Source organism: Schistocerca serialis, chromosome 2 (genome assembly GCF_023864345.2).
Source record: "Schistocerca serialis cubense isolate TAMUIC-IGC-003099 chromosome 2, iqSchSeri2.2, whole genome shotgun sequence".
NCBI classification, from domain to species: Eukaryota; Metazoa; Arthropoda; class Insecta; order Orthoptera; family Acrididae; genus Schistocerca; species Schistocerca serialis.
The window spans coordinates 308826722-308841405 of NC_064639.1; the positions used below are offsets into that span (position 1 = coordinate 308826722).

The 14684-nt window shown below is 42.7% G+C and overlaps 1 protein-coding gene across 1 annotated transcript in view; it reads right to left on the minus strand.

The window, feature by feature from the left end:
• Positions 1-14684, minus strand: part of LOC126455932 (glutamate receptor ionotropic, kainate glr-3-like) — a 134101-nt gene that overhangs the window by 40890 nt on the left and 78527 nt on the right. Inside the window, exon 7 of the mRNA XM_050091691.1 lies at positions 853-1067. Coding sequence (XP_049947648.1) covers positions 853-1067 — 215 coding nt within the window. The remainder of the gene's footprint in view (positions 1-852; positions 1068-14684) is intronic.

Here is a 14684-nt window from a genome sequence, read left to right on the forward strand (position 1 = left end):
TGCACACATAAACACTACACGATAAATGTTACTTTACGTGCATTAGCATGTAGGTTTCTCACGGGCACTTATATGCATTAATTTATTGACTTTTTGTTGCTGCATTAATTGAAATCTAAATTCTTTCAGGAGCCAGATCGGACCATCAGCCACAAATATCTGCGCGTTACTTCCCAGACGCTTAAGAATTGAAAAAGATGATACAGCGGTGAATACGTTGCAAAATTAGAAAGAAAAGATGTTTAAAATCCAAACTACTTGGAGAACACGTATGAATATTCTGTAGCTTAAGAACTGAAAAAGATGATACAGCGGTGAATACGTTGCAAAATTAGAAAGAAAAAATATTTGAAATCCAAAATGCTTGGAGTATACCTATGAATATTCTGTAGGGACCAAGGTACTGTTTGTTGCATCATGGGGACTTTTACTTTACTTTTAATAAAAAAATACAAATAATCTGCAGGGTGTGTTGATAATGGTAAAAGTTGAAAGAAAAAGTAACGAAATGTCAGACTACACGTCCTAAGGACACGTGTTCCATTCCTGGTGACTTCTAGTTTTTTTCATTGACGCATTTCACTTCATTCTCCTGTTCCAAAGTCTTATAACGTGAAAAAACAACATTGTGTTGCAGTTCGGAGTCCACGTTAAACAGACGGTCCCCAATAACTGGCTGAGTTTGTCGGTTCAAAGGTTGGCTGAAGACAACTGCACACGACCCCGCAATAGGACCACGCCTAGGACAACACTGTTGTGAGGCTTACCTTTTTAAAAGCACAGTAACGCACTTAATATTGAGGCAGTTGCATACGAGTAGGAAAGGATAAGATTAATTTGTCTGTTTCTTACTGCGAAAAGAGTCATCTCTCCGGATCCGCGGAGCAGCATCAGCTTGTAGGAGCCGTCCTGCAGCAGGCCCTTTAGGTCCGTGAAGGGCAGCCGCGGCTGGTGGGTGGCCAGCGAGGCGGTAAGGGCGCCGCAGTAGGCCGTGTACACCACCAGCGCAGAGATCGACGCCACCAGCAGGGACACCCGCACGCTGTCGCGAGTTGCCGTGGCACACCCTGAGTGCACCAATTACAGACAAAGTCCCATCAAAAGCTGTACACCAGCGTCCTAGTTTATCATTGATATAATGTATTTAAATCACCCAAACTTGGCTACAGCAGTTAGCTAGCTCAGATCTTGTTGGTAGGAGAAATTTCACCAACAGTGTTTGGCCGAAATGTGGCAAACAGGTGAAGGTGTACAGTCTCTGATCATCAAACTTTCCACCTAAGTGCTACGTTAAAATATAAACCTCTGTTCATTATCTCCTGGGGAGAGGGATTGAGGCATTGTCGAGGATGATCCATATATTGCAAGAGGTCACTAAACTTGGTGGACAATTTGGTTCCCTTTGAAAGGAATAGGTTATGTATCAGCACCCACTAATTGGATAGGGATGTTGACTTCTTTGGCAAATTTGGTGCTCTTCGAGACAAATGTGCTTTGCACAGGCACCCATCCATTGGACAGGGATGCTAAGGTTCGAGGGTTAGAGAAACATGTTATGAATGTGCACCCATCCGTCGAATTTGATGCTCAGCTCCGTGGACCATTTGCTGCTCTTAGAGAGGTGTTTGCCATGTACTGGCATCCGTCTGTTGGATGCAAAGCTCGGTAACCCAATTGGTGCGCTTCGAAAGAAATAGCCTGTGTACCAGCGTCCTTCCGTTAGATGGGGACTCTAAGTTTAATATATTTGGCACTTTTAAAAAGGAATAGCGTATGTTATGGCACCCATACGTCGGTTGGGGACACATAGCTCACTGGACATCTTGTGCTCTTTGAGGAAATTAGCCTATGTAATGGAACCTATCTGTCTGATAGAGATACCAAGCTCGCTGGCGCATTCGGTGCACTTCGAGATCAACTGGCTATATACTGACAGGTATCCGTCAGATCGGGACACTCGGTAGCCTACTTGATGCTTTTCAAGAAGAATAAACTATGTTCCACTACCAGAATGTGCCCCTCGTCTTCACTCTATCGCCATCAATAACATAGTATAAGGCTACGGCTCCACGTGCACAGAGTCATCCAATCTTTACTAAAATGAATGACGTCATCTGGACTGAGGATTTACAGCCTTTTCAGTGAGTTCATGGAACAACCCCTCGAGAGAATAAAGTAAATAGTATGACCTCTGCCCCCTCACTCCCAACAAGGACATGATAACTTTAAAAAAATGAAATGATCGTATGACAATACTGTCAGGTAAACACCATCTGGTGTTGTTCGGCCGTCTGTGGAAGTCTTTCTATTTGAAGCCACTTTGGCGACTTGCGGGTCGAGGAATACGAGATGAAATGAGTAGGACAGTAGATGCACCCCTTATCGAAGAAAATATCCAAACCGGCCGGGAGTAATGTTTTAAAATTTCTAGCTACAAACAGACTCAATATTACCTGCTAAAACAGCTGTGGATCAGTGTAAGAGAAATTATACTCCTGGCTATTAAGCTTGCAACATTCATGAAAACGACAATTGCTATAGAATTTACTGCATGCTTGCACATGCACATGACTGACATTTCATCGCAACTACACAAAGGAGGTAGGAGTAATGCTATTTACATTCCGTATACAAGGCAAGATTACGTAGTACGTTTCTCAGGCAGATATCGTATTTCAGTGTTGGTTGTTTGCTAGAAGATCGTGTTATACCTCGTGTAAGGGGAAGAGGGGGCTGCCAGCATGTGTCGGAATTCGGTAGCGGCTGGACTGCGGCCGTTCGAGTCTACAGTGAATCGTCCTGCGATATTGTTGCTTGCGTTGTTTCGGATCCCACGACTGTATGCGAACGAAGAGAGCGACGACGTCTGGAGCACCCCAGAATTATCGACATAGCAACCACTTTCGCGAGTTCCCTTGGAGTGGAAGAGAGAGGCGAGTCGAACGTAGTATACCAGACGGCAACACTGAACATTGGAGTGGTACTGTGTCGTCTTTTCAGACGATTCCCTTCTGTGTACTGCATCAAGATGGACAAATCCAAGTGAAGGTTCCGATGAGAACGAATGATGTAAGATTGCATTTGGCTTTGTCATATTGGTTCAGCAGCAGGCACGGAGATCACTCAAGGGTTCCGTGAAACTTAGGTGCTCTTTTTTTCTTTTTTTAACAACATTCAAGGAAATAGCCTGACATAAGATTAACAGCCCCACACTAAATTTAAAGAAAAGAATAACCACTAACTATCGCTTTCACTTACTACTTTGTACAGTCGATACAAGTACGGTACCTACAGAGAATAGAGCACACGGCAGCCTTGCGGACGATAGAGGCCAACAGAGACTGTAGCGGGCAATGTAACCCCTACCGCTGCCTTATTACAGTGCACTCACATTCACAGTTGTCCGTATCACTCTATCTTCTTCAGACTAGTCTGTGGTTTGATGATGCGTGTCCACCACGGATTCCTCTCCTGCGCCAATATTTTTGAAGTGGACTGACAAGGCAGCCAGTCCACAGTGACGGGTAGCCGAAAGAAAGGCACGCGTACACACACACGCCGACGGGCGTCAAGTACTGGAACAGGCTACGTAATTAATGCTATGAAGAAAAGTACGTAGCGGGATTAATACTTATCTTTAATCAATCATTGTGGTACATCGCTCTTGACTATACACAGGAGACTTTAATTACAATCACTGTAAGGCTAATGGCGCCTTGCTAGTTCGTAGCCATTAACTTAGCTGAAGGCTATTCTGTCTCTCGGCTAATGAGAGAGAAAGGCTTCGTACATCTAGTAGCTAGCTAGGTCGTCCGTACAACTGGGACGAGTGGTTGTTCGTATCACGAGACCTACCTTGTGGTGGCGCTTGGTCTGCGATTACACAGTGGCGACACGCGGGTCCGACATGTACTAAATGGACCGCGGCCGATTTAATCTACCACCTAGCAAGTGTGGTGTCTGGCGGTGACACCACAATTTTCATCTCACAGGAGCAATTGCACCCTTCGACCTCAATTATTTGCTGATCTGACTCCAATTGCTGCCGCTCTGTCCACGGTCCGTGCCCGCGTCAGCGCGTCGGCGGTCGCGGAGACGCTGGTTGGTGCCTGTGATATCGTTGCTGTAAGATCTCTGTCCGCCCTGGTAACGAGATCGTTTTGTTTGCTGTCATGTCAATATGGGGAGAAATAGACTGGACAGACTGTGTGCACGGTCGAAGATCGTTGCCAGGAACACCAGAGCCACACTCGACTGAAGTATCCCAACAATTCAGTGGTCCCAGAGCACTGTTTGTCCGAGTATCACGCGATGGAGTACCACAAGATTGCCACAGACTTCCGGGGATATTAGTCGGCTGCACGCCCCCAGGAGCTCAGTTCGTCAGCGCATCTGACGATGGCAACATGTCTGATCGCTGAAACGTTGTGCCCGTTGGACACTATGAACCGGCAGTACACGAGGGGACTGTTCGATCAACTAATACGCCCGGAGAAACTGAAGAATCGCGTCATATAGGTTTACGGTGGGGGGGAGATGCATCGCAGCGTGGAGGAATTCGAAAAGCTGCAACACCGAAGATCCGTTTTCTGAGTGCTCTTGCACTTCTGGAGAGATGTCGTGCCCAGCATGTTGTGTCGACCTTTGCAAAAGTCGTGCATCACAACGATTCTGCATCAGCTAGGAGAATTAAGAAGCAGACCATTCCTGATTTGATATGTGAAGGCTTGCACTTTACCCATCGAAGCATTGACAACAAAAAATGGTTCAAATGGCTCTGAGTACTATGGCACTTAACTTCTGAGTTCATCAGTCCCCTAGAAGTTAGAACTACTTAAACCTAACTAACCTAAGGACATCACACACAACCATGCCCGAGGCAGGATTCGAACCTGCGACCGTAACGGTCGCGCGGTTCCAGACTGTAGTACCTAGAACCGCTCGGCCACCACTGCCAGCCATTGACAACAAATCACAGGAATTATTTGTACTACATTTAAAACTGCCCGGTCTTTTTAATTCCTGGACCTGGGATAGGATTGATGGTGTTACCTGACTGGTAGGCAAGTCCGCCCATGGGAAGACCACAGGACGTCAAATATCAAAATTCTCATGCCTCTCTGACAAACCGTCACCGGATGCCTAGTGCAAGACGATCATTAATCTGTCTGATATCGAGCTGACTGACGATGCGGCTTCAGTTCTGGAGAAGCGACGTAAGTTTTATCCCACACTAAGATCACACCGGTCGTGGAAACCGTCAGCGCATTTGAACAAGTTGCGGCGCGACTACCGCCTGTAGCAGCTGAAGACGTACATCGTGAAACCTGCCGTGCTCTTAGAGAAACTAATCTTAGGAAGTCGAAAATTACCAGCAGAGAGAGGGCGGCTGCTTGGTACCCGAGAGAGTGCCCTGAGGTAGGTATCCTACTTGCTGGATGAGGCAACGCTGCTGTTGTTCTTTCCCTCTAGGACCACACTGAGAACATGCAGAGCCTGAAATGTCGACTGCTACAGGAAGATCAACGCTGACGTCCCACTCCCCCATAAAAAAGGCGGAGAACAAGACCAGGGCTGTTCTCAAGGACGTGGATTTACCACAGGGGGTCGCCAAGAAACTGTTACCTCAAGGACCTGTACCCCTAAGACTTTATAGACTCCCTTAAGTTCACAAAAAAGGGGTGCGGTAGCGCTCCATTGTCAGCAACATGAGGCCACCTACGTATTGGCTGCCAAAATACTTCACGGAAATGTTAAGCCCTTATGTGGGTAAACGGTCTCATGATATCAGCAATTCTGTGGATTTTGTAAAACATCTCAAAAATTTCGGGGTGAAAAATTTAGCCTGGTGAGATTTGACGTCTTTTCGTTATTCACCAGGGTACATTACGAGAGTCACTCACTGGTCAGAAATTTGACGAAACGACCACCGATCTTTTCAGACATGTCCTGACCTCCATGTATTTTCTGTTGAGTGGAGGATACTATGATAAAACGAAAGGAGTCGCAATGGGCAGCCCACTCTCTCCTGTGGTCGCTAATTTGTGTATGGGGTACTTCGAGGAGGAAGTTCTTGTGTCATCCAAATAGAAACCCACGTGCTTTTTACGTTATGTGGATAATCTTTATGTTGCCCCATGTAAAAGGCGAACACCTTGACTTCCTTACACATTTGATCTGCACACATCCCAACATCAAATTCACCATGGAGACCTTAGCAGGAGGAAGATTACCATTCCTGGACGTCATGGTCAAGAGAAGTGCTGGCGGCACCTTGGGTCACGGCGTGTATCGGAAGAAAACGCACACTGACCTGTATCTGCGTACACACGCCTGCCACCACCCTTCGCAGAGAAATGGAGTACTAAAACCACCGATACACAAGACGCGCGCAAATTCAGACGAAAGAGTCTGCCCCAGGAGCTGGAACAACTCAGAACCGTACTCCAAAAAAAAAAAAAAAAAAACTGATACCCAGAATGGAAGTTTAGGGGCGCTCTCCGCTCCACCACAACAGTACAATCTGTGCAGACGGGCAGGCCGCTGTGGCCGAGCGGTTCTAGGGGTTCAGTCCGGAACTGCGCTGCTGCTATTGTCACAAGTTCCAGTCCTGCCTCGGTCATGGTGTGTGTGATGTCCTTAGGTTAGTTGTAAGTATAGGGGACTGACGACCTCAGATGTTAAGTGCCACAGTGGTTACAGCCATTTGAACCATTTGTGCAGACGGAAAAAGTCACGGAGGAAGTCATGGAGGACGAGGCAGTCACTGCCTTTATACCGTACACTGGCGCACTACCGGGAAAAATCGGGCGCACAATAAAGAAGCCCAATAAAATACGAGCATTCTTGGGAAGCGTCAAGGCCAGAATATACCAGATTACGTGTCAATGTGGGAGGACATATATTGGATGGACAGTGCGTACATTCGAAGATCGTTCCCGAAAACACCAGAGGCACACTTGACTGATGTATCCCAAGAAGTCAGCAGTCGCAAAGCACTGTTTGTTCGAGAATCGCGCGATGGAGTACAAACGTACAAGGATCTTGGCACAGACTTCCAAATACTCGGACAGCGTCGTTAGACAGGTCGTAGAAACTCACACCGAGGACGATCTCATCAACCGGGATTACGGTTATGATCATAACGATGTATGGGATCCAACACTGAGTTTAGCTAAGTAGAATCTCTGCAAAGAAAACGATCTGGCGAACATGGCGGGCAGAGAACTTACTCAAAGCTATCGCAGACGCTGACGTGCGGCCGCGGGTGCGGACTGCGGACGGTGCAACTCGGGGGCAGGGGACACTAGTCGGCTGTGTGTCCTCAGGAGTTCAGTTCGTCAGCGCACCTACTACGGCCACATGGCTCATGGCCGAAATATTGTTCGTTGGACACTGTGAAACGGCAGTAGCCCCGTGGACTCTTCGATCATTTGTTGATTTGTTGCTTGTTTCGAATACCTGTCTTACCCTGCTGTTCTTACCCACTGCAGCTCCCTCTAGTAACGTGGAAGTTATTGTCCGATGCTGTAACATGTGTCCTGTCGTCCTGCCCCTTCTGCTTGTCAGCATTTTCCGTATGTTTCTTTCTGCGGAGAACCTCGTCATTCCTTAGTTTACCACTGCACTTAATTTGCAACATTGTTCTGTAGCGCCACACCTCAAACGCTTTGATTCTCTTTTGTTCCAGCTTTTCAACTGTCCGTGATTCACTATCACACAATTCTGTACTCCAAACATAGATTCTCAGAAATTTCTTCCTCAAATTAAGGCCTTTGTTTGATAACAGTAGAGTTCTCTTGGACAAGAATGCCCTTTCCCCTGTGCTAGTCGGAGTTTTATGTCCTCCCTGTTTCATCCGTCATGGCTTAATTAGCTTCCAAAACAGAAGAATTTCATAATATCATATACTTCGTGGTCGCCAGTGTTGATGTTAAGTTTCACGCTATTCTCAATTCTGCTACGTCTCATTACTTTTGTCTTTTTGCAGATTACTCTGAACCCTTATTCTGCACTTGTTACTCTGCGCATAACATCCATCAGATTCTAAAATTCTTCATCATTCTCACTGAGGATAGCCACGCCATCAGACAATATTATCATTTACATCCCTTCACCGAGAATTTTAATTGCATTCTTGTAGACTTCTTTTATTCATACATATTTGTCGGATAAAGACATGATTGACGACCGTGGCTCTTATATGAAAGAAACTGTTGATGGTGCACAGAAACCAGCCATAAATTAGTTTTAGGTTATTTTACTCAAAAAGTACCGTTACCGTTTCGAACAACTCAACATCAGACCGTTTTTTCATGCTTTCGTAAAAAAAAATCTTACACTGATTTCCTGGCGAGGTGCTCTAGGATAAACAATAATTCACAATTACAAACTTACTTTACTTTACAGTTCATGTGGCAAGGGCCTTATCGACCATACGCCTGCTCTATGAGCCTCTTCCACTTCTGCCTGTCCAATGCGCTGTTTGTCCAGTTGCTGTTGCTGTTCATCCTAGTTGTGTCCTCCCAAATGTTATCCCGCCATCTGATTCTGGATCTCCCTCTTCCTCTCGTTCCATCTATTGTTCTGCTGAATGCCATTCTAGGTGGTCTATTCTCTGTCATTCTTCCTATATGGCCCACCCAATTCAACCTTCTCCTCTTGAGCACTTCGACGATGTTACGGTGTTTGTACAGCCCTCTTAATTCTTCATTTCTTCTTATTCTCCATTCCATGTTATTTTAGTAGTATACAGGTCCAAAAATTTTCCTTAGTACTTTTCTCTCGAATATTAACAGCTTTCTTCACCTTTCTTTCTAAATATTAACGTGTCACATCCATATAACATCACAGGTATAATGGTCGATTGATATAAGCGGATTCTGAATTTACTGCTAAGTGATCTTTTTCTTAGAATTTTGATGAAACTAAAAAGTGTCTTGTTTGCTGTTAATAAACGGACATATATTTCTATATCTCTTCTGTTGTTATTACTAAAAAGACTTCCTGGGTACCTGAAGTGGTCAACAGTCTTGAAATTGAATCCATCTACAGTCAGAGGTTCATCTTTTCTGGTTTTCTTACTTATGGGCAGGTATTCTGTATTTGCTTCATTAACATGTAATCCTGTTCGTCAGCAATTTTGTTGTAATTTTGCATCATTCTGATTAATTCTCTTTTGGAATTACTTATTACTGCTACATCATCTGCATAGGCAAGTCTTGTAATGTTCACATCCTGTAGTTGGATCCCTTGTGGACTGGTTTTAGAAAATTCTCTATCGATGTTCTCTAGGACAAGGTTAAATAAAATAGGTGAAATGGCATCCCCTTGTCTCAGTCCAGTGTACACCTTAAAATATTCAGTTTCTCCTATCGGTGACTTTATGCGACATAAAGTTTCATCTATACACATTTTAACTGATCTGATTAATTTTGATGTTATTTTAAATTTCTTCATTATATTTAGGAGTGTCTGTCGGTGTATGCTATCATAGGCCTTTTTAAAATGTACGAATAATATGTGGACATCTATAATCAAATCCCACTCCTTCTCAGTTACCTGTCTTAGAGTGAATAAGTGATGTAATGTGGATCTGTTTTCGCGGAAACTACGTTGTTAGTCCCCAACCAGTTCATCTGTTATTGGTATCAGCCTGTTTAATAAGCAGCTCGATAAGATTTTGTAGGTGACATCCAGTAAGACAATTTCACTGTAGTTATTACAAACTAATGGATCAGTTTTCCAATCTGCAGGAATCGATTCTATCTCCCAAATTGTTTCTATTAACGCCTGTATTTCTAATTCCAGTTGTGGGCCTCCATTCTTTAATAACTCAGCGTATATCTTGTTCTCGCCAAAAGCCTTGTTATTCTTTAATTTCTTGCATCTTGTCCTCGCCACAAGCCTTGTTATTCTTTAATTTCTTTATTGCTTGCTGTTTATCATTTACTGGTGGGGTAGTAACTGTATCAGCTGTATCAACTGTATCAGGTTCTTCCAATTTAAAGTAAGACTGTAGGTCATTGCGGTTGAGAAGTTGTGAAAAGTATGTCTTCCATCTGTTTTGTATGTCACTTTTGTTGGTCAATATTTTTCCATACTGATCCTTTATAAACTGTTCCCTTTTACTGAATTTACCAAAGGATTTTTTTATGTATTTTGATACATCTGCCTTGTCCAATGATGTTGGAAATCATCCTCTGCTTCTCTGATAATATTGTTACAGTATCCCCTTTTCTCTTGTCTTAGGGTTCTTTGCGTTTCTTGTCAGAGTTGATAGTATCTTTCCTTCAATGTAATATTGTCCCTTTCTTTAATCTATGCATTCCTCGCATTTCTTCTTTCCAGCACTTTTTCTTGACCCTTTGTGTTAAACCAAATTTTATTAGGCGTTTTCTTTCACCTATGATTTTGGAAGCTGCTTCTTGAACACAGCCCTTCAGGTGTCTCCATCTGCTTTCGACATCCTATGGTTCGACATTGGTCAGTCTCGGTATTTTTAGATTTCTTTTAATTTATTTTGCAAAATTTTCGTTTATATCTACTTTCGCCAGGTTTCCTGTGTTATATCTTGTAATTTCTTCTCTATTTCTATTTGCTTTTCTTTTGAGCTTCACTTTCATTTTTGATATTATTAACATGTGGTCTGTGTCACAATCCGCTTCCCTAAAGGTTCTGACGTCTTTAATACTGTTTTGGAATCCTTTCTGGATAGCTACATGATCTGTTTGATCGACTACCTTTCAATATGGTGATATATGTTCTTAAATGAATGCGTTTATGTTGAAATTTTGTGCTGCTTATCGTGAGACCATTTGTCATTGCAAAGTTTATAAGTCGAACCCCATTCTCTGAACTTTCCTCATGTAAGCTGAAATTGCCGATGGTTGGCTTGTAGATTTCTTCCTTTTCTACTTTGGCATTAAGATCTCCTAACACTATTTTCACAGTGTGCCTACCTAATAAGTTGTACGTTTGTTCCAGTTGTCTGTAGAATTCTTCTTTCGTATTGTCATCCTTATCTTTGGTGGGTGCGTGTGCGTTTGAATAGTTATGTATGGTACATTATTAACATGTTTGAGCTCCCTTACTGAGTCATCTATTGATTTATGAATCTAGAAACCGGTTCCAAATTCATGGCGCTGACCTCACTCTCCATACATTATTGTCCCATCTGATATTTTCAGTGAACCTTTTCCCTGCCATCTTACTTCTTGGAGAGCTACCAGTTGCACTCTATATTTTCTTAATTCGTTTGCTAGCATTTGGGCAGTTCCAGGACGATACAGGCATCTAATATTCCGTGGTCCAAAAGAGAAATCCTTGTAGCTTTGCCAGTTTTTGTTCCAGTAAATCCTGTCCTGTTTCCGAGGCTGGCGTTGAGTATCCTGACCGTTTCGTTTTTTTTACATGAGTGTGTTGGTAGTCCTCTGCACAACCCCCAACCTGGAGGACCAGGAGTCTTGATTTTGGAGTACTCTACCCCTAGGAGGGTTGCCTTCACCGCAGCTGAGCAGCCTCTCCTGCCCGTGCTAGTTTTGGTCCACCCCGGGTATTTTATTTCCCCGGTACCCTCTATATCTAGAGAGCATCCCCTATCCCTCACCTGGGGAGGTGCCCGTTGGGGGACTAGCAAACCCCACACGGGCACAATTACAAACACGTAACCAAAATGATTGCGTTACATATTTATGTTAGAAGGCAGCTTACGGGGAATGTCCGTCTGAATTTTCTTCTAACGAAATACATTCACAAAGATGTTCGTATTTTCATCATTACATACGTTGGTTTGCATTATAAAACACCTTCGGTCGGTCAGAAAATGAATTTGCAACGTAGGCAACGTATTTTCATTCACAAGATAGATTTCGCAAGTCGTGTGCAGCAAGATAACAGGACCCTGATGGATAACGTATTTATACGCAGTGTTCCAGCTCAAACAATTAATTTGTATCCATTTGTTAATGGATGATCATGATACTTTATTAATAAAATTAAACAATACAGCAGCTTACAACCATGAGGTAGGTTCATACAAAGCAGTGAGGCTTATTAATGTGGACAGGATACAGTGTTTTAAGATTAAGTTAAAAGAGGTGGTATGGGATGAGATACATAGAGAAGGAGACGCGAATGTCTAAATCAATTTACTCCCTAGTGGTTTTGCGTCAACATCAGGAAGATGTGTTCCTAAAATGTTATCCATTAAATCCATTTGAAAAACAAGTAAATCAGGGATAACTAAGGTAATTAAGATCTCAAGTCAGAGGGAAATTTATGCATCCCAGAATAAGTCAAGATCTGACATTATTTGCACACTACAAAAAAAATACTGTCGTATTTTAAATAAAGTCATTTAAATAGGCAGAATTATGAATGTTCTGACAGAAATAAATAATGTACGTAATAATATATTATCAAACAGGAAACAGGACAGCCTATCAGTCAACGAGATAACATAACAATTAAACTAAATGACATTGTTGAGACTGATTATTCACTTGTTGCGAGTGCTTTTAATGTCACTACCTAAATATGTCACCAAATATAAGATTAAATGTTTCAGTAGAAGAAGAAAGAGAATATATTAAAAATACCATTCCACAAAACCTTAATCAACTAGAGGTAGCACCAACATTCTTCACTGAAATTAACAGAATTACAAGAATTCTAAAAAACGAGAGCTCATATGGTGTTGATGGAATTTCAAACTGAATCCTGAAAAGTTGTTGTAATGTCCTCTGTGTTGCATCAGCAGAGAAGAGGACTTTTCCAGACAGATTAGGATATGCAGTTCTTAAACCGCTTAGTCAGAAAGGTGATCAGAAAGATTAAATAATTATCGTCCAGTTTCGTTACATATTTTTCAAAAATTTTCGAAGAAGTATTGTACTCAAGAGTAGTTTCACATTTAAGGAGAAACAATTTGCATTGCGTATCACAATTTGCATTCCCGAAGGTTTGCTTGACTGAGAATACCATTTATAGACCAAATACTGCAAGCTTTAAATGATAAGATTTCACCAGTTGCCGGCCGAAGTGGCCGAGCTGTTCTAGGCGCTGCAGTCTGGAACCGTGAGACCGCTACGGTCGCAGGTTCGAATCCTGCCTCAGGCATGGATGTGTGTGGTGTAATTAGGTTAGTTATGTTTAACTAGTTCTAAGTTCTAGGGGACTAATGACCTCAGAAGTTGAGTCCCATAGTGCTCAGAGCCATTTGAACCATTTTTGTTTCGCCAGTTGACATTAGTTGTGAGCTTTCCAAGGCATTTGATTGTGTAAATCATCTCACACTCTTAGAAAAATTTAAGCTTTACGGAACTGATGGCTTTACAAGCAACTGGTCTGAATGATACTTAAAAAAAAAAAAAACAGATCGCTAAACGTTGTGCTGAATAATTTGAACAATGCTCGAAAGGTAGAAAAATGTAGTGACTAGGGAGAAATCACAAAGGGATCCTCATATGTTTCGATTTTTGGTTCCCTCCTATTCCTTATATACTTAACATTCAACAAGCAGCGTTGGCACTTTTTGCAAACAATTCTAGTGTTATAAAAAATCCCATTAGAGGGAAAGAGACAGACCAGATTCCTAATCATGTTTTTCAAAGAACTGTTAATTGTTTCTCAGAAAGTGGACCTTTCTTCGATTTTGAAACAATGCGCTATACTCAGTTCTGTACAACAAATACAGTCTGCCAACAATTGATGTAGGAAATGAGAAAGAGTCAGTAAATAGGGTAGATTGCTCCAAACTTTTGGGTGTGTATATTGTTGAATTCTTGAACTGAAAGAAGCGTATTACTGAGCTTCTGCAATAATTAATTTCAGCTATTTTTGCTCTTCGTTTAATTGTTGGTTTTGGTAACAAGCGGATCAACCTCCTAATATCTTTAGCATATTTCCACTCAACAATAATTTCCTGAGGTGACTCATCTCTTAGAAAGATAGTATCGATTGTGCAAAACCGAGCAATAAGAATAACATGTGGTGTTCATAAGCAGGCGTCATGTAGGCATCTCTTCAATGAGTTATGTATCTCAACTGCACCATCGCATTACATATATTCACTACTGAATTTAATCTCCTGGACAGCTCCCTATACAGCATGCAAGAATTTCTGAAAATAAAAACTTAGTTTTAAGTGTCGTTGCATGAATAGTACTACAAATAATGTGGTCATTAATGTTAAACAGGTATGCACTCTCCATAAACTGAGTCGTCCTACATCATTTCAATAAAATAACCGTTCAAATGATGTATGAAATACGTAACTAACTGACTAGGAGCGTACAAATAGCGGGGGAAAAAGTGATCAGTCTGCTCACGAGAGATAGTCGCCCCACGTCTTTAAATTCCATCTTTGCATTGGAAGGCGGGGTTGTGGTCGGGCTGCCGGGACGTGTAGTGGCGTTCAGTATGTGGCTAGCAGGGCTTCGAGGCACACGGGCCGGAGCTGCTGGGTCGACTTATGAGGCGCCGATAGTGGCGTGTAGTGCATGCGAGGAGAGGTTCCTCATCGGGGCTCGGATTACTGGCCAGAGTATTTTCAGTCGTTTTATTCCGCGGTCCTCTTGCTGTCAACTGCGCCTCTTTTCTTGATCGGTGACCACGGCAAACCTCTCGTGTCCATACTGACATTTGTGTGTCCGACCATCGCCACAGGACTTATTAAATGGTCA